At 40.0% G+C, this 27,999-nt stretch overlaps 1 protein-coding gene across 1 annotated transcript; it reads right to left on the reverse strand.

The window, feature by feature from the left end:
* Positions 1-1,250: 1,250 nt before the first annotated feature.
* Positions 1,251-27,925, reverse strand: LOC146512612 (vinculin). The gene is made up of 21 exons (XM_085169803.1): positions 27,554-27,925; positions 16,223-16,293; positions 13,086-13,236; positions 12,191-12,299; positions 11,878-12,000; positions 11,608-11,768; positions 8,644-8,734; positions 8,332-8,479; positions 7,644-7,797; positions 7,374-7,549; positions 6,702-6,892; positions 5,631-5,830; positions 5,171-5,299; positions 4,882-5,031; positions 4,623-4,731; positions 4,228-4,530; positions 4,019-4,143; positions 3,718-3,903; positions 3,189-3,392; positions 2,976-3,080; positions 1,251-2,874 (listed from the first exon to the last, which is right to left on the reverse strand). The coding sequence occupies exons 1-21, from the start codon at positions 27,719-27,721 to the stop codon at positions 2,728-2,730; spliced, it is 3,201 nt and encodes a 1,066-aa protein (XP_085025929.1). The 5' UTR covers positions 27,722-27,925; the 3' UTR covers positions 1,251-2,727.
* Positions 27,926-27,999: the final 74 nt, after the last annotated feature.

The following is a 27,999-nucleotide window of genomic DNA, read 5'->3' on the forward strand; positions in this document are numbered from 1 at the left end:
GGTGTGGCCTTACATCAAGTTGTTCTTAGGTTTTTGTGTGACTTGGGTAAGATGGATGGTTTTGGTGTTGTGTTTTGTCCCCCTTAGACAGGGCGTAACAAATGCCTGTGCTATAAAGGAATTATTGTGGATTCAATGAAGCCTTTGGAAACTGCTGACAACCGGAAAGATAAGTACTACTAACAACTGGGATAGACTTATAATAATAATGAATTGCATTTATATAGCGCTTTTCAGGGCCCTCAAAGCACTTTACAATTCCACTATTCATTCACTCTCACATTCACACACTGGTGGAGGCAAGCTACAGTTGTAGCCACAGCTGCCCTGGGGCAGACTGACAGAAGTGAGGCTGCCATATCGCGCCATCAGCTTCTCTAGCCATCACCAGTAGGCGGCAGGTGAAGTGTCTTGCCCAAGGACACAATGACCGAGACTGTCCGAGCCGGGGCTCGAACCTGCAACCTTCCGGTTACAAGACAAACTGCCAACTCTTTGAGCCACAATCAGGCCCTGAAATGGTGAAGTTACACGTAAAATGAAATTATCTGCCAGTCAGACCTTTGTGGGTTTTGCATGTTGTCCCTGTGCCTGTGTAGGGTCTTTCTGGCTTTAATCGCACAGTCCAAAGACATAGATGTTGGGTTAATTGTGGATTCTAAATTGGTCAAATGCATGAGTGTGAATAATCGTCTGTCTGTATTAGCTCTGCACTGGACTCGCAGCCTGCCTCTCACTCCATCAAAGCTGGGATAGGCTCCAGCCTATGTTATTGTGTTAACTGGGTACATGTTGGCTGTTATGTCACCCTAAAGCACAACACCTCAAAGTATCCAGCATTGTCTGAACGTTGATAGGTTTTTTTAGTGTTTAGATTATGGTCATTTTGTGTTGTGGAGATTCAAAAATGCCTTTGTGAGTTAATAAAATTAAACAGCAAGTTACACAAGGCTAACCCAGAGACTATTGACTTTGTGAAGGTGTCGTCATTGGATTGCCAGGTTCTATTAAAAATTAGAATTGAGCTTTCATATATAATCTCTTATGTGAATTATGCTGAAAGGACAGGTTTCCATGAGATACAAAATTATTGATATAAAATATTTTGGTTGGTAACACATTCCTAATAAAGGAAAGATAAATAATTCTAGAAGAATGAATGAAATTCAGAAAATAAATCTAACTATTGTACAGTACTTACTTGTGTGTGTGTCAGAACAACAGAAAATACAGATCAAAACACCTCCAAGTGCTATAAAATGCTTTATTACAAAATTGTTAAGCAAATCCACATTCAGGCCCATTTGACCCCAGCTACATTGCATAATTTGAAGATCTGCAAGGTTTTGCATAGAGCATAACATGACTAAAAGTAAGTCATAAACCGGGAACATTTTAAAGAAGAATCATGTACAGCAAGTGTTTCAAAGAAATCAACACAATGACACCTGGTACAAAATGATACAAAACATCTTAAAATGAAAATTGTATCAATTGCAAATAAAGTTTATTTCCCAAGGCACATCAGTTGGCATTAGGTACTTAAAATGAGACATTCACACCAACAGTCTTCAAATATTTTAAAGTTTCAACTACTGTAGCCCCAAGAAGTGGCCATTTAATTTTAGTGTATCAGGATATCTTTAGACAGACGTGAGAATATAAAAAGAAGATTTCACCAGCTGCAGACACTGTGCTTTTATGACTTTCCCTTGACTACCTAAGAAGTGTGCTATTCGTATATTACAAAAATGATTGTGCACAACAAAGATATGAGACGTACAATAATGTTGAGTGAAAAACAACAAAGAAAACAACAGGCTGGATGACTTTCTCTAAAGAAGGCAAAGCTTTGCTGGGAAGATTAGAGTAATAACTTTTTGGCTATTAAGCCGCATAGTGTAGCATAAGCCCGTTTATTACATGTAATCTCAATGCAGCGTGTTAAACAAAAAGAGTTGAATGAGTCAAATGCAGGCCTAAAAGCTCTGCCAGCTCTTAAAATTAGTTTTTTTTCCTTTCAGTCAGGTACATCTTAAAACTATCCCTTAAAGTCAAATAAGTATTGCTGACCAAAGAAAGACTTGAAATCGTTGCAGGATGTCTTTGGCAAAAGCAAATACAGACTGCTACAACGGCATAAGTAAAACAGTGTTTCTCTTTCAGTTGTCATAATACAGAATAGTGTAAACAGACAAAATACTGCTGAATAGATGCATGCACTCAGCGCAAGTGTATAATGTGTATAATGTACTTGTAACAACTCCCCAGGTTCATGTGCTTATTCTAGAAAGAACGAATGGATGATAACGACAATAAAATTATCAGTACAAAGATAGAAAAATGTCTAGAGATAATGTTATATTTCAATTTAATTTACCGTGGTTTGCTAGAAGAGGCCAGAAACAATTAACCTCACATTATAGGAAATCTAACCTCTGATCAAAATATATATATTCCTGGGATTTCTCAAAATAAAAACACATTTTTACACACTTTAGAAAAAAAAAAAGCTGTTCCCAGTAAGATTATAAGCCATAACTCACATTGAAAAGTCCCACCGTTTACATTATATCAGAACAGCAACTGTTACAGACAGGACGTGGGACCAAGAGAAACTCTTCCAACATTAGGATGTGGGGCACTGATATCATAACTCTGGTAAAGCATGTATCTGTCCATTCAAAGTCCTCCTGGACCGGCATGAACAATGGCCCTTCTCTTCTCTTACTGGTACCAGGGGGTCTTTCTGACCCAGTGGAGGGTGAAACCTGCATCTGTCCGGATCTTGATGGAAGCTGCCTCAGCCTCTCTGACAGTCTCCTTCACAGACTGCATCAGGTTCTGAGCATTGTGGACCAACATCTCAGTAGCCTGAAAGGAGAAATGAAAATGGACACAAATGGAGATTCGAATGATACTTTTCTCAGAGGTTAATTCAGTGAAATGGCACCCTGATGTCAAACTCTGCTCACCTGCTCTGACTCCTCTTCGCTGATGTTGGTACGACCCAACATGGTGGCCTTGACTGTCGACAGGATTTTGAGCTGAGTGCTGATGGTGGGAATGCGCTCGCACACCTTAAAGAAGATTAGAAACATTATTTATAAAAATACATCAAACTGTCTGTGCAAACTGGGAAAAAGAGGTAATGGTTGAACCATATGATGAAGACAACTTAAACTGACCTGTAGCAGGTTGGTCCGGATACGTTTGTCAGTGCACTGCTTGGCCACCTCCTTAGCCAGCCGTGTGACCTCATCAGAAGCCTTAGCGATGTCTTTGGCGCACTGGATGAGCGCACGCTTGTTTCCGCTGCCTCCACGCACCAGACGTGACATCTCCGCCATGAGAAGGGCCATTCGTTTGGCAGCACCAATGATGTCATTTCCCTACAAGGCACAGCAAGAACATAATTAAAGTTAAAAAAAAACCAAACATCTCTGCAATGTATCTTATCACTTCCTCTAGTGGTAAATTATTGTTAAGCTGGTATGTCAAACTGGCAGGGAAACCTGCTTTTAGTGTTTCAAAGAAAGATCTTTAGAACGCTCATTACAAACGAATGAAATTAGAGTCATTAGAACTCCTTAGAAATTATTTTCACAACACCAAAATGTGCTTGGGCTCAGGTTAGGCTCTTATTGACCTAAATGTAAAAGGTATCAGCAAACCTCTGGTATCGTCACATCTGCTGGGTTTATAGTGTTGACCTACTTTGCTGGACCATTTGCGGGCTTCATCGTGAAGCTGCCTCGCAGCCACCATCATGGGCTCATTAACCACATCACCAGCCTTCTGCTCAGGGAACTCCTCATCTTTCTCTTCTGGGGGAGGAGGCCTTGGGGGAGGAACCTCACCCTCTGGGAGAGGAGGTTTGGGAGGTGCTGCCTCATCGTTAAGCTAGAAGGAAACATTAAAACAATCGGGGTTAGGCGGTTACACAAATCATTGTGAACAATCAGAGGAGCTTTAATTTATTTTCCAAATCTAAAGTTGTACTTATATGAAAACTTACATTAAGCTGATCCAGTTCAGGAGGAGGTGGAGGGAAGTCTGGTTCTTGAGGTTGGAAAGCCTCCCTGACTTTTGCCACAGCACCAAGAATCTTATAACCAGAGTCCAAAAAGCCCTTCTGAAGACCTGGCAATTAAAACAAACACATGACCATTAATCAAAATGTGCCATATGAACATAAGACAAAACCTGTGAGAAACATAAACCTACTTGGATCCTGGATATTTCCAGCCACAGCCTTAGCATTCATCACCATGGGAGAGATTGTCTGGCTCAGTTCATCAGATGCAGCCTTCACCACCTCCCTGAATTTAGGATCCTCAGAATTTTCTACCTCTCGTTTAGCTACCAGGAGGATGCGGTTAGCTCTGCGGGCGATACTGGTAGCACCTGCGACCAGCATTTGAGGCTGGTGATTGGTCATCGCCACACGGCACTTATCCAGGTCCTTCTTTATGGCGTCCTCTGAGGCATCGAGCAGAGATTTGGTGTCGATGGCCTCGTCCACCAAACCTAGACATCCACGGGGAACCACAGGGAGTTATACCAGGACCAAGATATAAAACGATGTTCCAGCCGTTTTCAGGGTCTTTACGGCACCTTACCTGTCATTTTTTCTACATTGTCAATCCACTGGTTCTTCATGGTTTCAAAATGTTCATATGCTGCTTGGTTGCCGGGGTTTCTCAGCAAAATGCGAGCAGCAGATACCACCTAACAGAAAGGGGGGAAAAAAAAAACATTAATTGGAAGTCTACTTACAACTGCTAAAAACTCATTTCAAGTGGTGAGAAACACTTAAGCTCTGTGGCTCACGGCGGAGTGGAGGGCAGACACAAACACAAACACTCAACCATAACATACTTGTGGTGTTAAGTCTCTTGTCGACTTGACGGCAGCCTGGATTCCCTCCACCGTGCTCTTGTTAGCAGTGCCAACAGCAGCAGCCTTCTCTGCTGTGGTGCCAAGCTTATTGGCGTGATTCTCAAAGTTGGCAGCTCTTTCGTCAAAGACCTACACATGATCAAATAAAAACAATTATCCAAAATGGTTTCTGGAAACAACAGAACACCCTGCCAATAAATATAATACAAATGAAAAAGAATCACTGCAGTGAGATCATAGTTAGTAGTAGAGTGACTGTGCCGCTGACCTCATCTCTGTTGGGGGCGTCGAGCGGGGCGGTAGCGGCCACTGCCAGTAACTTGATGGGGGTAGTTGTGTCACTGAAGATGTCAGACACCTCCTGAGTCATCGCCTCTTGCATCTTTCCTTTCAGATCCTGAGATGAGGTCAGACAAATGTTACAATTAGCCAGCACTCACACAGAGTTTTGCTGAGATTATAGATACACATCTGTTCTTATTTAGCTTCAGCAGCTGCATGAAGTGCATATTACAATATGATCATGGCTACAACACTATATTACACTGTCTTTTATTCAAGTTTACATTTAAGTAAGCTTTAGGGAAATATAAAAAGCTTTTAGGGCATTAGTTTCCTCCACCCCTGGTAACCAGCAGAGGGGGTTGTTTGCCTGCATTCCTGAGTGAATCCTGTCAGAGAAGCTACAGACCTGGGTGGGAATGACTGAAGAATGTGAGCTATCTTACCTTCAGGGCTGCTTGGAGCTGTTGAGCCACAGCACGTGCCTGAGGGGAGTCCCCTTCACCGCGGGCAGCCAGGTCAGCGAGTTGGGCCATGAGCTGCTCTACCTGCTCACACTTGCCTAGCAGCTCCTGCCTGTATGGGCCTGGCAGGGCATTGGCCAGCCTGTGGCCCTCTGCAACTAGGCCACGTATGGCTGCCTGGCCTAAAAACAAAAAAAAGTACAAATAACAACATATTTAATTTAGTTTGGCTTAGAAAAATTAATTCTGCGTTAACATTTGTAAACAATTCCTTATTATAAATCCACAAGCTCTAAGCTTAATTTAATAGTGCATCTACAGATAACAAAATTGACAGCTGCATAGGCAATTACCAATGTATAGCTCTTATCTATATAGATAAAAACCTATCCCTGACATACATTATGAAATAATAAGATTCATTTTGGGTTAATTTTGGATGCTTTTTCTATTTTACACCAAAAATGCCCTGAAAATGTAAAAAAAAGTCCATCCTAATACACAAAGAAATATGTTCCAGTAGATGGTTTGGTTTGGCAAAGGGTTAGAAGATTCATTATACAATGAAAGAAGAAAAGCAAGTCAGCACATCTGAGAAGCTGGAACAAATGTGCTTTTAACATTTTCTTTTGATGAATAACAAAAGTGGTAAACCAAATATTTCACTTCCAGTTTCAGCACTAGGTAAGTGGAATATCTGCTCATCGCAGCATTGAACTTTGTCATCTCATACAACTAGCTGCAAAACAGCCCAGCTGCTAAAGAAATCAGATCAGTGTCTCTTTCTGTAATATTTCTCGTTTGCTTTTTCTCGGGAAGCTACTGTAGTTATTTGTGGAACAAGCACCCTCCAACTTTGTTCAAAACCACGTAAGTTGTCCAGGTTTAAGTGGAGATGGGCCAAAACCAGGGAATAAGACAACAATGGAATGTCGAGTATGTGTATAATTTGTATAGTCTGTAATTAAGCCACGGGAGCAGTGGAGTGAATATAAAGTGTGTGCGAGATAGACAGACACGAGGAAGTCTGGGGAGGATGCAAGCCAGACTCACCCACACCGCTGTCATCCACGGTGGGATTGTCAATCCAGCGCTGTGCCTGCTCGATTTTTCCTTCCAAGTGAACAGCTGCCTTTGCAGGCCTGCTGTTGGCCACAGCCTTGTTGGTTTTGGACTGCAGGTTCTGCAGAGCTGTTGCGATTTGTTTAGCCAAAGCTCTGGCTTCAGGCGTGTCACCTTTGCCCCTTGAAGGAATTAAAAACAGCAACGTAATTTATCACAAAGTTATGGCTGGAATGAGGTCTGTATCGCTATTAAATCTGGAGTTCACCTACAAATATGGTCAAATGAGGACTTTTTACTTAAAACAATCGCAGGTGCAGCCGATCATCCATATGTGCAATGCTGAATATGAACAGATCCAAACTGTCAAATTATAGTATGAAATTGGTAGCTGACAACCGTGACTGTACACATTTCTCATTTTTTCCTGCATACATAAAAAGAAACACTAATACCGTTTCCTCGCAACGAAAAGTAAACAGCAGGGATTTGATGATGATGACAGTAGCGAATGATTCAGGGGTGAAAAAAGCATCTGAACAACTGTAGTAAAGTGTGAACGCACACCAGTTGGATTAGGGAGACACAGAGCAATCAATCTCACGCTTCACGTGTGGAAAAACAAAACCATTTTTCCCATTTTTCCGGCGGTCTTTAACTTACTGTCTTCTGAGATCAGACAGCTTGGCAGTCATGGCAGCGATCTCTCCAACAGAGCGCATGATGTCATCTCTTTCTTTGGGGTCTTCGCACATGTCAGCAATCTTTCTGGCCTCCATGAGCACCGACTTGACATTTTCCTCTCCCTCTGTTCCACTGTTAGGGTCTGCAAGCCAATTCTGCAACAAGACAAAACACATGCGCACAAAATAATCAAAACCATCAAATTGCACTGAACTGTCTGAAGCCATGTTTTCTGAGCTAATGACTCACTTGCGCAGCATCGATCCTTTTGGCGATGGCCTGCTTGGAGTTGGTCATGGCCTCCAGTTTCCGTGCAGCATTTTCCACCTTGCCTGTGAGCACATCGAGACCTTGGGAAACCTGCTGTGCCTTTTGCATGGCAACCGGGGATGCTCCATGACCTCTGAGATGGACAAAGAAAACACCCAGATACCATTAAGTGCACATTTGCACTTCTTTTGATCTACTTGTTTGCTTTTTTACTGCAGAGCTTAATCCATATGGCCCACTTGATTAAGTAAAACTTCCACACTTAATGTCGTAATGCCTGATTTATAGACTCATCTGTGTTTTCGTAGAGGTAACAGCACCAGAGGTTAAAAGTGGATTATGGATTAATACCAGACAGCTGCTTTTAATCTAGTGTGACTCAGGGTCTCTGGTGACAATAACATTTCTTATCAGGTCTTATCACTTCCACTTCTGTACACTATAATCCCCTTTAATATGCTTACTGCATTACAACCTTTATCCTTTGAGGACTGAAAATGAAACAACTGTATCAAAGGAGCACATTGCTAAAACACCAAATCAACACATGAAATGTACAATAGCAGAAATCAAGACTATTTGAAGAAAGGTGCAAAAGAGGAGGACAATTATTTTGCAACAGCTGCAACACAAATATGCAAAGCAGTGTTGTTAATGTGCACTTTACCTGGCTCTCATCTCAGACACCTGGTCTGTCATTTGACTTAGTGTCTTCGCTGTGCCAACTATATCTCTGCGTTCCTTCCCTGCACAAAGTTCACCAACTTTTCCAGCCTCATCAAGAATCTGCCGGATGGCCTGCTCACCTGCGTCCCCTAGAAAAAGACAAACACAGAAAAAAAACCCACAGAAAAACACAAATAAATGAACTCAGAAATACCAAATATGTCTCTAAATTCACTTAGGCCACGCATAAGGATAAGGATGTGATTAGCTACAGAATGAAGGGATTAACGTAGAGGAAACTGAGGATTATTACCTGGTTGAGCATTTGGATCCCTCAGCCAGTTCTTAGCCTGAGCCATCTTTGAATCGATTAGCCCAAGAGCCCTCTTCATAGCCTCTGTGTCCTTTGAGTTTTGAAAGAAAGGAATATATCAATATGCTAAAAAGACTAAAATTACTCCCTCACTGTTATATGCTTGCGCCAACCAGTCAAGTTGGAGTTTACATCCATATCTGTGACATATCAACTATTGACAGTTTTAAAAAGATGCTGATTTTGTCAGAGCAACAAATATGGATGCTGCTGCAAACAATCATCACATTTTGATGGATGAATGATACACACAAACACACATATATTTAAACCAGCAGCACAAATCATCATAGTTTCAAGGCATCTTCGCTAGATCAGTGTCACCAAGTCACTAACCAACCAAGTGTAAAACATGATGACAATCCTCCTTTCAGCTCCTGAGTTATGGAGATGAATAACAATAAACAATTGTGCTGTTTTTGCAGAACAACATGCTTAATCTTTGCCCTTTATGATATGAAACAACATCATTTTATTTTATTCTACAGACATTTTGTGGAATTTTGTACTACTGGCGTCTGACTAATTATGTGAAAGACATAATGTCAACATATGACATCCCGTGACGACCAAAACCTAATCAGATTCTCCTGAGTCTCCAGTTCTCAATGCCGTGCCAACATATCGAACAGACCGAACAGCTGGACAACCAGAGAACATAATTCATTTGGTCGTGGCTGTCTCAGGCATTAAAATCTGCACGAGGAGTTCATGAATCATTTTACTCTTATTGCAGAATCTCCATATAAAACATTACAGTGTAGAGTCACTTTATTTTAACACTCAATCTATTTTTCTACAAATACTAATGTTTATGTGAATCAAATTGAATTCAGTTGAATTCAGTTTCTACAAAAGCAGCTATCTCAAGGCAACTAAATGCAACTTCTGTTTAAAAATCAAGTGATCTGGAAGCTCGGACTTCTCACTGAGTCAGTGACTACAGGGAAAATTTCCAGGCCCTGTCACCATCATGATCAACCGTTATTTGAGTTAAATAAACATTTGGCATAATCCACATGCAGCACTGTTAAAATGTGTCACGCTCAGCCACGTAAAAACATGCCTTTTCCATTATTCTTTCCCTTTGTCGACAAAGGGTGTGCGTTTTTATAAAGCCGAGAGATTTTCCATTGTATCTCCGTCCGAGTGGATGGAAATACAACAATCTATCCAACAGCAACTGACTCAACAATGAGCCTTGTCTTTGCAGAAGTCTGCAAATCAAAGCAGAGTCCTGCAGGAGCTTGAGCCAAGCGTGAGACCAGATCAGATGAGTGTTTGAATTAACTTGTTTTTCAGGGTACAATATCCTGCTGTATGAAGACTGACTACAGAGTTCAGTAAAGAGTTTCAAAGCAAATCAAACCACATAAGCAGAACCAACCTCCATGATTAAAAAAAGAAAATGAAATAAAATGTAATGCATGTTTAAGCTAGTCAAAACCAACTAGATGAAAACCATGCATGTGATTCAATGTGACTAAAAATGGAAAGAGAAAAAACAGGTACAGACTACACAAGCAAAAAGGTGTGAAGTGATGATACCGGAGATGTGTGGGTGTATTACTTTATTGTTCAAATATGCTCAGCACGCAGCTGCTTTGGCATTAACTGACTATGTGTGTGTCTGTGCGTGTGTACGAGTACAAAAAGCCAGTGAAGTAAAGTGAAAGATATATCCTTTGCAAACATGCATTCATTTAAGCTTATATTTAGAAAGCAGATGGGGTATGATTAATGGCATTGATTATGGTGATGATGTTAAATGACAACAGATATTTAGTGTTCGTGAAAAAAAAAAAAAAACATTGAGAAAATTTGGTTATGTATGTTGGATTAAACAAACAATTAGCCATTCATAAAACAAAATCCATATCAGAGTTTCTATGTGCTCTCCTCCATCAGGAGAAACCTGATGTTCATGGCAAGAAGAGATGAACGCTCAGAGTCCTCCCTAATGATGCCAAAATCAATACTGCATGAGTCAGGTCAATCAATAACCCAAGCAGCTGAAGACAAGGCTATAGTGAGGTTTAAAGGACAGAGAAGGGGGGACACACAGATGTTGATACAAAGTCTTACTGCAAGGCAAACAAAATCCAAAAAAGGCAGACATTTCTGCACTTCAACCTGCTTTACTCTTCATCAACAAAACTCCAGTCTATAGTAGATAATAGTAATTGAATTTATTAATTAATAGTAAATTTAACCTCCTAACAGTCTCGCTACTGAAAAGCACACAAAGGCACTACAAAGCACAAAAAGCCCACTCATCTCTCATAAGCATGCTGCTGTACAACCAAAGGGCGACACAGGCAAGCCTTACCTTCTACAGGGGGTGAAGGGAGAAAGAAATGGTAAAAAGAAAGAAAGAGGGACATAAATTCAAATGTTCAACTAGACATACTGACTGAGAACCACAACAGAAAATAGACAGAAGTGACACAGGAAGGAGATTTTAGAGAGACCCTGGGATAGGAAAGGAGCTGCACATGCAGAGCTGAAAAACATAAAAGAACCTAACACATTAACCGACTATACAAGAAAGAGAGAGGAGAAGCTAAGGCATGTGTACTTTGTTTCTAATTGTAATGAAAAAATCTCATTCACAGCTGTCAAAACTGATACAGTCTCATTGTGATGAAACAAAGCACTTGTTACTAAAAGGGGGGAAAAAATACAGCTGAGAGTTGCCATCACTTTATGAACTTTCCAGTTCATTGCTGATCTTCTATGAGTACATGGAAGCAATATGGGTGTTTTGTTTTCCCAAAGCACACAAAAAAACAGGTTTAAACACAGCAGCTCAAACAGCCACACAGACTGTAGCTACTCGTGTATATTTACTGTGTAAAAGCGACTCTGTGGAGTTTCATACTCATATAATTATACTGTATGAACCTTGTTTGCCCAAGCATCCTCGTCCCAGGAAGTCAGCTGCAGCACTCGGATGATCTCGTTTATCTCAGCACTCATCTTCTCAAAAGTGAAGTTACGATTCTTCAAGGCCTCCTCCACTCCGTGGCTTTCAGAGGTCTTGGTTGTCACATAAATTTTGATGCCTTAAATATAAAACGGAACTTGCGATAAGAAATCGGATAATCCAAATAAAAATGACTTCCCTTTTAAAGAAACACTGACTTGTGTAACAGTTATAGAGAACAAGAATACCTGAAATGAGGATGGGCAGCAGCTCTTTGACAGTGTTCATAGAGTTGACGAGCATCACGCGATGCTCCTGATGCGTGAGCTCCTGCTGCCGCTCATCTATCATCTTTGCCATCTTCGTCATACCTGGAAAGAGGCAACAAAACAGAGTTGGAAAAATAACTATTTTGCACTGGTATCACAACTGACACTTACACTAGAATGATTACACAGCAAAAACAACTTCTGAATCTGTCAACTAACACAGCAAAATGTTATTTTTTACACGCTGTCTAGTTAAGACTTCGGCTAAGTAAGCTTGTACTGGAAGACCGACCTGGTCCCAGGTTCTTTGTATATGTGATGAGGTCCTCCATAGACTCCACCACCTCTGCCACAGCCAAATACTCCAGGATGCCTCTGCACACACGGATTATTCTGCGAACCTATGAGAACAGTAAGAAAAAAAAGAAAAACAACAACTACTTAATCTAATTCAAAGACAAATAAAACAAGTGATCGTGCAAACACACATTCACACACCCCTTTCACATTCCCTCTAATTACACTCTGATAACACAGCCAACTGACATTCCCCACTTCTTTGTCCTGCTTCACTCCAGCTTTATGTGAACTGCTGGAGTCACCACTACACTATGCAGGGTGATCCCTGAGCTCTACCGGAAAACATGATTGCAGTGCTGACGGATGACTCCTGTTGACTGCTGCAGACAGGACTGGGATGCCTAATGTCTGCATCCAGAGTGCTGACCTGCAACTTTTTTTATTTCACTCTGTCCCTGAGAGGAAAAGATAGATGGGCATGACAGATGATATTCCCGTCTGATTTGAGATATAGGAAGTGTTTCTGTACACGTGCAGCATATTTATCTACGTCTCTGCCTACAGTACCCAAGAGGAAGGCCGGAATAGATACTATCCTTACAGCAGAGAAGCCTGTGACAGCAATCCTCTGAACGTCTAAACAGTCAATTAATAAGTCGGTGAAGCCCTTCCAAATCAACCGCTGAGCACAAGAACGGGAGTAGAAGGTCACTAAACCACCATCAAAAGTATGAAATGAATCTGGTGCTGTAAAACTGATATCTAGCAGCATCACCTTATCAGTATTTTGTTGCCGTAACAAAACTGATGTTCTGACCTCCAGCAGATTTATTTCGGTTAACAGGTTTTCCATATAAAATGAAATGAATGAATGAATGAATGAATACCTCAGCCTCATCAAAGGTGAGGAGCAGGTCAGAGGTCCCAGACAGGATGCCCCGAGAGCCATCGATCAGGTAATCCCGAGCAGGAACAGAGTATGGATCAGCTTTCAGCATGGATGCAGCCTGTACCAGTTTGGCGCACGCATTCTCCACTCTGTGGAGAGAAGAGAATCTATTTCAAGAGCCTGTAGAAAAATGCTTAACACGAGTCATGCTCATGGTACAAAGCCAAGTGACATTACAAGTAGAAACAACATAAAGCAAAGACAGATGGAAGCCTTAGCATGTAGCCATAACATATAGTAACTGCAATGTAAACATAACTTTGTTTCATTTCCTCTTTAGTATATGCTTCTTTTTTTTTTAAAAAGAAAAAAAAAATCACACCTTGTGCAGTAAAGTTAATGAAGCGTGAATCCTTTTCACACCATCTTCCATAAAGTGCATATCAAGAATATCGCAGTTCTCGCTACACGCTAATTCTTCAGATATTCATTTACATATGGACTCAAATGAAGTGATCCTCATAAGATTTTACACTAATTGTTGCTAGTTGCAATCAAATGTAACCAAAACACAAAACAAATACAGTCCTGTGCACAAGTCTCAACCCATCAAGAAATAGGAAGTGTTCTTAAGAAATAGGAAAAGACCTGACACAGGAACTGACAAATGCATCTGACTGTTCAGTTAATCCATCTACTAATTACTGAATGTTCATCAGAAATGAACTCAATGGAAGGTTGGCTCTCAATAAGCCATTTTTAAGGCAGGGAAAGGTATACCAAATTATTGAAGAACTAAACTGAAAAATGGAATGATGAATCCAAGTTTGAAAATTTTGCTTCAAATCACTGTCAATTTGTACAGTGTAGGTCAGGAGAGAGGTACAGTGAATGTCTACAGCCATCTCGACGACACAATGGAGGCGGTATCGTGGTTTGGAGCTAGAATTCAGCCAGTGGTGTTGGGGATTTTGTCAAAACTATAGAAATTAAGAACAGGGAAAAGTACCATCAGATTTTCATCCATCATGTGATACCATTTGGAAAGCATCTGTTTGGCAACATCTTCATTTTGCAGCAAGACAATGATCGTAAACATACTGCCCTTACATGGGGTTTTTCCATTTGTATTTGTGCATTTGAGTAAATAATTGTCAACTTTTTTTAAAATTTTCCTAGCAAAATACAAAGAAATAATGGGTGGGTCAAGACGTCTGCAGAGTACTGTAAATATTTCCACTCAAACGAATTCTTAACTGAAAGATGTGATGGCAGAATTTCTCTGGTAAGGAGCCCACACAAACAGCTAATAACAGTATCGTCAGCTTCCTCTATTTGCTTGCAGAAAATAGAAGTGTGTGAAATTGGCAGTCTGTTAACCAAAAAAGGTCACGTCATACTCTAGCTGGGCATACGCAGTCATTTCTTATTATATACCCTAACCAAACTTTGTTATTTAGTAAGGAAGTTATAAATACACAAACTAATTTCTTCAGAATAAAAAGTTTAAAGGTCCTTTCACTGTATCTTTTTAAAATGACCTGGGGGTTTTCTCTGTTTTGAAAACTTCAATGATCTCAGAAATACATTTATGTGATTTTAAAATCTATTTTAAATCATTTTAAAAGTTTAGTTTGGAAAAGGTTAAAGCACAAAATTAAGGAGTTACTGTTTGCTGAATGTCTTTTTATTCCTTGAAGAAAGACTGTAAAAAACGGCCTAATTAATTGACCTTGAGTGGTGGTCTTTAATGAAAGACCATAAAATAAATCCACTCAGGGGATCTTAATTTGAAGTTATTTCCAGGTAAAATTTGGTCTCATGAGCAGAGTCTAAGTAATCAAGTCTGGGACTGGTTAAAAGCTAAAGCAATGTCATGTGTCATACTGATTATGAGGCAAATCTGTGATAGTGGCTACATAAACAAAAATGGCCTGACTGAAATATTCATTCTGTAAACAATTTTTTGATACAGAAGTTATCTTGCTTTCACAGGATGTGATACGAGATCCAAGAGGTGGGGTTCCCCTCTGAACCCCACTTCTCGAGTCTGGCCTTGGTCCAATTTAACCCCTGCTTTACAGAAATGTAATGATCAATAGCTGCCTCCTGGGTGTGGTGTACTCTGTGAGTTGTAGAGCAGTAAAAAAAGAAAAAAAAATGCAGGCTCAGCCATTTGATTCATTGTCGTACATGCCACCTGCAAAATATCTCAGCCATTTTGCACATCGAAACAGGCAGTAAGCCAAGGAACAACACCTTTCAGTTCCCACGGTATACTGACTTACTACATTTGCCTACAGGCTAAAGGGTTCACCGGTAACAAGGAAACATTACTGCTATAGACTAAAGGGGCCAAGCAAGAGACAGTCGGTTAATCAAGTCTTGTGTAAGATAAAGGCTAATATATGTGCATGGCATCAAGGTTGACATGAATGTGTGTGTGTTTGCAGAGCCAGCCAGCACTGTCCTTCAGCGTGCACCAGAAAGAAAAGAGCCATGCATTAACTGGATCCCAGCAGACACTATATTTAGTGAAGGAGACACATTCCAGCGCATGTGCTGATGGATGACGACAAGGTGACGATGTGACTTTGAGGCGCCAAATGTGTTGAGCCTGACGACCTGTGCTTGCCAATGCTTTTCCCTGACCTTGGGTGGCCCATAGGACGCCCTTTCCCCCCTCGCTGACTGCAGTTTCTCATATAATAAGGATCAGTCAAAAATTGTGATCGAGACAGGCAGCAGATAAGCACAAACTAATGACTTAAGCAATGTCAAGCAAGCCAGGGGAACAAATACACTGATTAAATGGGGACATCTCTTTTCTATGTCAATATCTACATTTTTTCTGTAAACAAAAAGCAGCAGCCAGTGACTCTCATGAGGTCCCACTTCTTAAAGGGTAAAGGAACTCCTCCCAGATCTAAAAAGTATTTTTGTTACACCATGGCAAGACTGAGGCACTTAACATGCCATGTCTGACCTTTGCCTGGGCACAACCGGCCATTACTGCAACAGATAAAGAGAGAAAGAGATCCAAAGGGAAGCTGATGGGTTCCACATACTGAAAGAGACATTTAATCCAAGAATTTGAGATGTTTGTCAATGCATGAATTTGAGGCATTTACTTACTTGATAAAAGCTGGTGGCATGTCCCTTTTCATGAGCTGGTCTTCTGTGGTTTGTACAGTCTCCTTTCCCACCTGGAAAACACAAATGCACAAATGAGGAAACATTAGACACGCACAATGTAAAGAAACATGACATTTAAAGTAAACACAGTGTGTGCAATAGCGCACCAAGCTGATCGTGATGGGAAGCGTTTGGGAACATACTGGACATTTCTGGCATGTTCTACTTCAGAAACTGAAAAAAAAATCCCAACAATTTTTCACTAATCAATCAACTGCTGACAATAAAATAGATCCATCTGGGTTTTAGTGATATTAAAGGTCAGCACAATAAAATCAGCAAAGTGTTATTTGATTGTTTTTCCTACAATCAACTTAATTTCACTCCATATTTTGCACCTTGTCATCAGTGCACCTGCTGTGACTCTATGCCCCGTAATTGGTCTTTACATCGCTGGCATAGAAACTATAAGTGTGGCCAGGGACAGAGAGCTCATGTGTACAAGTGCATGTTGGGAAAAGAGGTGTGCAAGCCTAAATTACCTATTAAATAATGCATGCAGACTTTCCCCTCTGCAAATGTTTTATTTGTCAGGTACTCTGTGGCAAATAAATAATACAGGAATATATTCATCTGCCTTGTGCCTCAGTGTGGTGGCACATGTCTCAGGTTTCATAAGAGACAGATTTAGGAAAAGTGAAGTCAAAGTGTGGTTATTCTACTGGATTGTGTCCATGGGGTTCTCTGATTCCATCACATCTACTATTCCCACAAATTAGCACAATTCAAGAATAATAATCTAGATAATAACCATAAATAATAGCAAGGATACTACAAACCACTTAGTTACAAAAAAAAAGGCAAATTGGTTTACTTGACTAATAGATGATACATATACTCTTATCTTGCTTTTGTTATTTATGTACCTGCTGTTCACAGGTCTTATTATTTATAGAAAGTCTTTCACCTCTTCACAATATTCCCACAGCTTTTAGCCTGTGCAAAAGTAGTCTGACTCAACAGATAAATACTGGCCAGTGATATCACCAGATGGCATTAAAAGCAACTGTGACACATTCACTGCAGCCGCAAACTTTTCTGGGGCCTACAGGTCATCAGCCAATCTTTAACCTGACAGCTCCTGTCAGATTGCGCCAAGGTGTGAATAGCACAGTCCAGTACATTTAACACAAGTGAGTGGGCGTGTTCACTATCCATGCTGCTCCCTCATGAAGCGAAATGTTTCCAGTTGTGGAAAACCCGTCTGACACAGAGTATTTAGTCAGATATTTTATGATAGGATAGTCCCAAAGCTCACTGTGAGAACAACCAAAAAAAACAAAAATCCCAATAACAATTTCACATTTAACCAGAAGGTGTTATGTATTCTTGCTCTGTAAATGAGAAGCCAGTTAGCCATTATATTTACAAACTGTTAAAGATAGCACCAGTAATAAAACAGCAGACACGAGACACACCCAACACCCAAGCTTCAACTCTGACTAGTTCATCAGTCATAAGGATTTCTGTGAGTCAAAGCTTAAAGCACCTGCACCAAATTTAAACAGGGTGGACACAGTCTATTCCAAAGCTTTTATGCAATGTGACCACAGTACATACATCAATTAAATGTCATATGCATGAGTAAAAACTTTGTAACCACAACTTTCCTCCTTAGAGAGTCTTGCTGTTAATCAGGCAGTTTTTAAGAATGATGTCCTGTTAGTTGTGTAGCGAAGCATTATTTCAACAAGGCAGCTGCTGGGGGGATGCCAGGCCTTGGTACAGTTATAATGTGCAAAGCAGCTGAACGCCTCTTCTCCATCCAATGCCAAAATGACTCACCTCCCCCAACCATGACCTCAGCTCTGCGGGGAGGCACAACTCACCCACGTTGAGCCGCCATGGGTGAGAGATCATAGGCATTCATCCTTACGGAGCATACTGACCAGTTTAAATGAGATCCGTTGCTGCACAAACCTTTCCTTTCACATTAATATTGCACTACAAATCAGCTGAATAGTAAAAGTGTTGCAGAGTGCTAGATTATGTGTGACGGTGTGATTTCCTGACTGTCACACAATTTACTCTTACAAAGCATTTCCAACGTGTTTCAATGTCCTGAACTCTTTTGTACCTGCTAGGCAACACACTAGGAATCAAAAAAGTTAAAATTATCCAACTAAGTTCTGCAGTTACATTTGCCGAAATATATCTGAATTTTGGACAAGACAAAACAATTTAGAGATGTCTAATTAGGGCATGGGAAATAATAAATCCAAATCCTGGCACAACTTTCAAAGTGTTTTTTAATCTCTTGGAAGTTCCTTTAAAACAGTGACTTCTGCTTTTGCTTTTCTTATTCATGATGCATTCCTGATGCTACAGTAAGCAATCCTAGTGAGCTTGTCAGTGTGTCTGTATACAGCCACTAGAAGAGCCATTCCAGATGGTTGACGTGGAGGCAGTAATGGAGCAGAGCACACATGCATCTCCTCGCTCTGTGCTCACTGGACCTGAGTGACTCTGAGTAAATGTGGGGTTATAAATTAGGAGCAAAGGTTGTGCCAAACCAAAACTAAAGCTCAGCCGGGGAGGCCGGAGTGGCAGGGAGCATACGCCACCCTGACATTCCTCCAAAGAGGCTCTGGAAAAAAAAGCCAGCAACAACTGATGTTGGGATATTTTTAGTATTTAAACTACTTACTCAGTGCATCCGAGTGCATTTCCTTTTTCCAGTCTTATCTTGCTTTAAAGCTTTGTCATACTTTGTCTACTGATCCACCTGCAAAAAGTATTTTGCACAGATGCAGTAAACTAGAATGATGAAAAAAAATGTAGCTTCCTTGTGGTTTCAGCAGTTACCTGATTAAGTTATTTGCTTATCAGCCCTAACAGGAACAAAGCATAGCAATGCTGAAGGTCTTTTATCAACAGCTATATGATTTTATTTGCATATATGGTCTGCTATTTATAGATTTCTTTCACTCCTTTATATCAGTGTGCTTCGAGTACCTGTTAGGTGGGTTAGGTAAATAAATCTATTATGCCAAGGGGGCTTAAGCAGCTCATGAACGACTTTCCAAGGTAAGGGTGATTGTGTAAGCTCTTCACAGAACTGTTAAAACAACACTACTATTTATTGAAGCTCAAGTCAAGTTTAGACGTGATCTGAAACTGAACATTCATTTAACAAGAGCTGAGTCATATTGACCCCGAAGCGTCGCACAGGAGTCTCTGAAACTGAGCAAATTTAAATTTCTTGATGCTGTCACTGTCTTCCTTTCCTTCCTCCCTTGTCGTGCCTCTTCCTGTTGTGTGAAGTTCAAATATTGTTTTGCACCAGCGATCCAAACAATTTGATGTAAAAATAGAACTGTAACCAAAGTTTGCAACGCTTGTTGTCGAGCAGTTTGTGATGCCTGGCCTCTTTTACTATTTTGAGCCTCTGTCGTGATTTTGGACCACATTCCTGTGACGGCAGCAAAGCCCTAGTTTGACATTAGTGTTACAGCTTTTGATTATTTATCTCTTGATTTGTCTCCTGGGGTCTTTTGTTGGCCTAAGAGATTAATAGTTTCCTCTGTAAAACAATAGAAGATAATGTCCTTCACTAGTTACCAAAGCCAAGAATGGCCTGTAATTACAAGTCTTGTCCAACAGCAACAAAAGTTGAAATGCAAGGATATTTAATTTATAACAAATCAAACTTAATATAAAGAATAATACTGAACTGAGACCCCTGAAGCCTATACTTTGTATTTCTTTTTTCCAGATTACTTTTCTGTCAATTTTATGGTATTTTTTCCCCCATTTAATTATTGATATCAAGACTTGGGGAAACAATGACATGAGGATGTCCGGTCACCAGTCATTAATAATTAAAGTTATGACAGCCAACCAAACCACAATAAAAATCCTCTATTTCTTGAATAGAATCTAGCAAAACACTTTAAAGAAGCACAGCTGTTCCCTCCCAGCATCTTTTTAAAGCCTTCCACAGATTTAGTGTCATCTTCTTCCAAGCTGCCATTACAACACTTTTAGCTGTGTGTCCCATTTGAGCCTAGAGTGGAAACACTGGCACTCCTGTGTTGTGAAGTAGCTTGATAAAGTGGCTGCTCCTTTAGCACAGACTCTGCATTGTTGACAGGAGCCCATCACTCTTTCTCGAGAAGAAAGGCGACTCTGAAAGCCTCCAGACTGCCAAGACACAGCCTGCCTTTCTCATGTCGGGCAGTTTTAACACAATACTGTGTTAGTCATGGGGACCTCAAAGATCTATGACTGCAAAATTCCTACAAGCAGTGCTACCACTAACCCTTAACACCATATAAGAAAATAAACTACTACACTTGTATTTCTCAGAGAGAAAGATGCCGATTTCCACTGTAAGTGTCTCTGAACTGTAATCTGATGCCAAAGCACTCCATTAGCTACCTTTGATCAATAGTCTCAAACCAGGAAGTGCTGCTTTTTAACATATCAAATGGCTTTTGATTAATAATGATTCAGAGGGGCAGCAGAAAGATTGCGCTTATGGCATTATCACACATCTTCCAAGCGGTGTCCAACATGTTTGTTCTTATTTGGATCAGTAAATACTTATGCACGGTGTGTCCAAATCCTATCATCTGCTTGAAAGTCACAAATCAATTGTTCTGCTAGGAGAGGCAAAACAGGCTCTGTGGCTAGAGAAATACATCACAACTACTATTTCACAATGCAGGAACTTTGCAGTTCACAGCCTTACTGGGGAACAGCATTCATACTTATTGTCCTTATCTTAAAAAGAAGAGTGAGTAATAAAAAGCATGTTGCAAGTGTTCACTTCCACAGAACAAGGACAGCTAAAGCAACACATTTAACAGATAACGTTTAAGTGCTAGAGAGGAAGCCTCAACTTCACATTTGGCCAACCAATAACGTAGTTCCATATAAAACCTATTTGTCACTATCTGATTGATATAACTATTTCCATGAAATGTAGGACTGTAAGTTTGCTTTATATTCCATTAAACTAGACTACAGCTCAGCTTGTTTAGCAGAAAATGAGGGGGAAACTATTCTAAAAAGACAGTCTAAAAAGGGGAACTGATGTTTTTGTTCACGTTTACATGAAAAGAATATTAATTTTCAGTTAAAATACAGACTACACTGGTGTAAAAACGCAAATTGTTGAGTTTGAAAGAGTCCAAGACTTTAAATATCCATGAATCTGTTAAAGGACACAAATCATTACTGCCTCTGTTCTCCTACAAAATATAACTACACAAGGTACATCACAGAAAGCTGAACATAGCAAAATAGCCCCGAGTAGCAGCTGATGGCTTAAAGGGGTTACTAGAACTTCATGTCTGTTCATTACTCTATCATAACTAGCATGAATGGTGTCCACAACAGAACTAATAAAAAGAAAGTGCCGGAAGTGTGCCGAAGAACATGGTTTGTCTGACAACGTGGAAAACAGCAACTCAAAGGTGGAGTGGCTAAATGTTGAGGTTTCCTTGGGCAAAATACTGTATCTCCAAGTTGCTTCTGATATTCGATTACAACATGGACAGATGTGATCGCAGTGAATGTACGAAAGTTAAAAGCTAAGTGCTCAAATAGGGTAAAAAAGAGGCAAGTACAAGTCCTTGTCTACAGCTGACGTGGAAATGCATTTTATATTTCTACTACTCTCTTTGCTGCTCCAATATTCTTTCATAAGTTTCAATTGAGCAATTTTAGAAAGCCACAACCGTGTTTTAAAATACATTTGGTAATACTGATTGCAGTGTTTTTGGGGAACAAACTGCACAGGAAACAATTCCAACAAAATCTTGAATTTTTGTTTCTTGGGGGAAAAAAAAAAAAAAAAAAAAAAAAAACACACAAAAAAGATCACCCCAGGTGCATTTGGTGATTTGTCATGGTGTGCTCTGGAGTCATAAACACCCTGCTGCTGAGGGACAAGGGTTTCCCTTTGCTTTCCTTTCATTTGTTCAGAGTGGGGCTGACAGCTGCTGGGTATTCCTGACTTGGCTTCCTGCATTTCCTTTTCAACTCAACGCTCTGCCGTATTCTCCTATCCCAGCTAATTTTCATCAGAAAAAGCTAAAAATACACAAACTTTGCATTATGAATTGATAGTACATGAGCATGAGGACTAGTAATGTGTTCTTGTTTGACTATACAAACATTTCACAGTCCATAGTTCTCACATTGCTGCCAAGATAATAGAATCAAATGGAGAGCTGCTGTTGTTTCCCTTGACAAAATGCAGGAAGTTTGAGTACCAGGTAATAGGAAAGGGTTTCTTTTGTTGGCCTGTGAAGCAGTTTACTTAATGAGCTTATTTGTTTCCCATCTCTAAAGGGTTAGAGAAGTGGGTGATTGAAATTGCTATATAAAAAAAAAAAAACTCAAATACTGATCACGTCACAATTAAGCATTTAAAAATTCCCCTAAAAGCGCCCTCGTGTTGCATCCTCTGTATTTCTTTCAAAGTTTAAGGACATTCGAGAAGATATTAAAGGCTTCCAAGAGTGTTGCAGATGTGTTGTGCAGATTGAGCAAAAAGCATGAGGCCAGATTTCTCACACAACCCACTAATCAGTGACTGCTGAAGAGCCCAGCTTCCAGTAACTGCATTTCATAAATCAGAGTGATATTTTGTAACCTCCAGAGTGTTGCAGAAGACAGTAGCTTCTTTATCCCAACACAAACTCAGTGATCTACACAGAGAAGCATCTCCACAAGTCACGTGGTCTCTGCAAACAGGAAGAAACAGGATTTTTTTTAACCTTACACCTATAAAAAGGAGCTATAAAAATAATGAGCTACAACAGGCCTGCACAGCCAACCTTAAAGGCTGGTTACTGACACAGACAAGTATGCTCTCCATTTATCCCATTAGGACATTATCAAAACTCTTAGAATCATTAAATATATCAGTCTTTTTAACAGTGATATGTGCCCTTAAGAAATGATTTTACTTTGTCAGATTAAAATGACTGCTAAAATTGAAAGACATCAAAAAACAAGCATCAAATTTTCATGACAGGATGCTTTCTTTATTCATTTTCAGCTTTACAAACAACTTATTTCATTTTCTTGATGTTACCGCTGCAACACTCATTTGTGCAACAAAGACAATCGTTCTCATTGCACAAGCATCTTGGTTCGGCTAGAAATCAACCAGTCAGCCACAGCATAGCCACATCCTGCAGCTAAAGATATGTATCAGGCTAAAACTTGATATCACTGACAAAAAAGAAGCTCCTGACATGTGAAAACATGGTCAGGGAGTAAAGTTGTTCATTCAAAGAATCAGCCCAATCCGACCTCCCCCTCCAAAATGGGATAAATTCCTGCCTGTTGGGAATTCTTCGCATTCCTCACATTCATCTTTAATTGAGGTATCGCTCATTGTCTCAATGAGGAATAACTAGTCATAGATATTAAATGAACAGAGTATATGACAGTAATTTGTGATGTTGCTAGAGTAACAATTATGGTTCGGGGCTGCACTTTTATCTCCATGCATCTGCTAGAATAAGATCAGACCCTTTCAAATTAATCATTTGTACCTGATCTCTTCAGACAGGCTAAAGCATCCAAGACATCCTGGAATCTCACCTTCCTTTTTTAGTCAGAAAACCTGGTGCAATCATCTTAATAAGCAATTTAAAGGTATAATTACTTGTAACTTGCTCTCTGTTTGATTTCTAGGTCATCTCAGTTTTTTTTAACTTGATTACAGTACTTAAGCTTCTGCTCTGGAGATCTTGGACAGAGTTAATGGGGGAGGAAGTCTGTGCAACAGATGGTTTTCTGGGAAGCACAGACAATAAAGCAAATAAATGGCTTTTCTTTGACATGATCCTATCCCGACAATGACTAAATAAAATCCAATTAGAAGGGTTCATCCTTTTCCCTAGATAGTAAAGATTTACTTTCCAGTTAGACGCTTACTTTTTTGTTTTCAAGCAGACTCACTTCAAGTAACTGGTACAAAACAGGTGCAAAAATGAAGAAGTTCAAAAGTCATTTTTAGGAAAACAATGAAATATGCAGGGAAAAGACACCAACAGCTAATGGACTAAAATAAACTTCTGTTTTCTCATTAGATAAAATCAAAGATAAGGGCTACACGGTGTATTTGATTACTTATGTAGCCTCTGCAATGTATGACTCATGGGACTGTGACCACAAGAAATTACATCGGATCCTTAACTTCAGTGATCTCATAACGCTGTTCATGTTGTAATGTTGCCACAGCAACTGGAAATAATTACAGACTCGTGCAACCATTCATGCCACTGTTGGAAACATCTGATCACAATTCACAATGTCCAGAAAGCCTGGATGATTTCATCCTAAGATAGCTGAGGATACACAGGACATTTTCATGTGCTACGACAAGCCCTGTTTTCATGTTAATTACTTGGCCGAAATAAAAGGTTTCTACACTAAAAACTTCATTCTGTACTTTTTTAACAACTGAGTGGCAGAACAACTTGACCGCTAAATATCTAAATATTCAAATGTATTACCGAGCCTTATTTAGCTCTGCTTTGGCTTTGTTTATTTAATGGTTTGTTGTAAGTGGACTGGTAATGAGCTCTTGTGCTAAATCCACCCTAATCATGGGGTTAAAGGGAGTCTAAATTTACTGCAGTCCACCCAAAATGGTCCAAAAACATGTACCATTTAGTTCTTAGACCTGTCAAAATAGAAGGTTTGCTCTTGAAAGACAGCAAAGCAGAATAGGCTCCAGCATGGGTGGAAAGGGGGTATTATAAAGGCCCTTAGAGGACAGAAGCCTGTAAACATATAAATAATGGACACAATGAGGTGCAGACCTGTTGTTTAAGAGTGGGCACTGAAGAAAAACAAAGCGTCAGAATGAAGTAAACCAGATTGAAATTCTTATAGGCCATGAACTGTAATAAATAAACTGCGAGGCAATGGTAGGCAATCCACCTAAATGAAACATTCCTTTGCTGACGCCAGAGTAATTGTCCAAATTTATTGCCCGACAAGTGCCAGGGGTTCTGGGCTCGACCAGGCTGACAGACTGCACAACACACAGGAACCATGTCTGCCTCAATTTAGCCTGTATGCTTTTCTTTCCATATAAGCCACAGTATCTGACAGGACCCTCGCTTCCTTTGTTACAAACTCAGCTTGTGTTTCAGGATAAAATTGACAGTCATTTCCTAACTAGCTTCCATGATAGATACAATGTGGTTTTGAGACATGCCATTATAACTACATCACTGAGTCTAAATATAATTGAGGCAACAGCTGCATCTGGTGAAGGGGGTGTGTATAATTTAATGTTTTAAACAGATAGGTTGGAAACACATAGTTAATAGGCCCATAGACAAGTTAATTACCATGTGGATAGAAAAAGATAACAGACACAAACTAGATCTGATAATGTAGCCAGATTCACTATAGTGCATCAGGATTACGTGTATGATGACAGGTTCTATTTAAAAAAAGTGTGGTTCTAGGTCATGGGGTCAATAGCAAGTGGTTTCCGTGTAACATGAGGACACACAGAGCAAATCGTGACTCATGACTAAGGTATGAAACACACGCAACTCAAAATGAATTTTTGCAGGTGAATATTATACACACAATGTCATATTTATCAGTTACTACAAATATTATCAGTTTTTAAAATATAAAATTAAGCTTAATACTGAAGGGTTGCAGTTTTTACATTAGTGCAAAACTTCCAAGCCACCCCTCATTTCTTTATATTTGATGAATGACTGAATGCATGAAGCATAAGAAAGGCAACCCACTCAAGTGATGAACCAAGGTGTGTCCACACAAAACAACTTAGCAAAGAATCTATTTTAAACTTTACAATCTGACAGGCATAAAATAGTATTTTCCACCACCAATGTGATTCCCGGAGACTATTAGATGAAAAAACAGATCTGAAACAGGGTTTTCAGCTGATCCGTCTACTGTCCACTGAAGCCTCATTAGAAATGTTCTCAGTGGAAGGGTGACTTTCAAGAAACCATTACAGGGAAGGGAAACAGGAACAAAACGCTGAGTTATGCCAAATTACACAAGACCTGGACTGAAAAATTAGTGGTAACAGGTCTTGTTGAAGTGATGAAATATTTGGTTCAATATTTAAAGAGGAGGTCAGGAAGGAATAGCAAAAGGCAGCCATGTGAAACAAGGTGGAGGCTCCTTCATGGTTTGGGTCTGCATTTCAGCCAGTAGTCTTGGACAGCTTGTCAAAACTGAATGAATTATGAAGGCAGAAAATTACCACTCAATTTTAATCCACCATCCAGTACCATCTGGAAGCATTTAATTGGCAACAGCTTTATTTTACAGCATGACAATGATCCTAAACATACTGCCATAGCACTCAAAGAAAAACACAGTGGAACACTATCTGTCATGGATTGGCCTCCCCAGAGCTCAAACCTCAAAATTATTAAATCAATGTGGGATCAGCTTTACAGAGAACAGAACAAAAGGCATCCAACATCCAAAGAAGAGTTTTGAATGTCCTTGAAGAACTATTCATGAAGACTACTTATAAGGAAAGCTTGAATAAGAGAGTTCAGGCTGTATTTAAGAATAAAGGTGATCATAGCACATATTGATTTTAAAGCTTATTAGAATTGTATAAAGTATGCGTTTTTGCTTTATATACACACTTTATTTCCACACATTTTGAACATGTTTCGACAAATTACTGCACCTACTTCTCATTTACACACTACAGCTGAGATTCCTAGTCTGGTCCTACAATCTTATGGACCAAATACACATGCACACGCTTCTTACTACTTACTATGCCCCTTTCATAACTGTTTTCACGCATTAGTAGTGCACTGATAGCTGAATATTCAAATGCATATGATGTGTAGTGCAGTGATGTGATTTGCAGAACTATTCATAGATGATCACTACAGGTGCAGCTGTTCTGTGCAGCCGAGTGATTAAAGTAAAAAGTAATTCACTGTGGTCCTGTACCTGACTCACACATTACAGCAGTGCCTACGTCAAGCTATGGCAGTCATGTACAGAGGAGGAGGCAGGGCATATCTTCAAGGGGAAAAGGGCGTCACTGCCCTTTTGCCCCGAGTTAAATAACTCCAAAAAAGTTTCATGGCATTCCCTAATCCTGCCATTGAACACACATTTGGTAACCGCATTAACACTCTGCTGAGTGAAGTGGTGTGTCCAACTTCATTGGAAAGTAATGGGTGAATGGGACAATGCGACAGGTAGCCTACGACACTCGCCGAGCTCAGCCAAACTTTACCAATGTGATTTTACACAGAGAAGAAAGTTACTCACCCGAACAAGGTTACTAACGGCTGCCTGAACAGCAGCTACGGGCGCTGTCAGATCTGGGATACCTTTCCCATCAACTTCACCTTCTTCGTGCATTATCACTAGATGTGATATCTGCTGAGCCACCGGCTCCAGGATACTTTCTATCGTCTTCGTGTGAAAAACCGGCATGGTGACAACTTTAGAACACTATTTAAGTAAAAATTCTACCACCAAAGGCGGTTTTCTCCAAATCTCCCTCTACAGAAGCCTAAAACAATCCACGCGCGATCTTTTCCCCCCCAGGATAGTCCTCCCGTTCGTATGAAGACTACAAGTACAATGAAAACATGAACGCGAAAAACTCCCAGCCAGAGAGTGAGCGCGAGCAACCTAAACGTCAACCAACGGTTTCCGCCTTCTTCCCAATCAATGAACGAGAACACACGCTTCCTAGATTGTGATTGGTT

Source organism: Neolamprologus multifasciatus, chromosome 8, assembly GCF_963576455.1.
Source record: "Neolamprologus multifasciatus chromosome 8, fNeoMul1.2, whole genome shotgun sequence".
NCBI lineage: Eukaryota > Metazoa > Chordata > Actinopteri > Cichliformes > Cichlidae > Neolamprologus > Neolamprologus multifasciatus.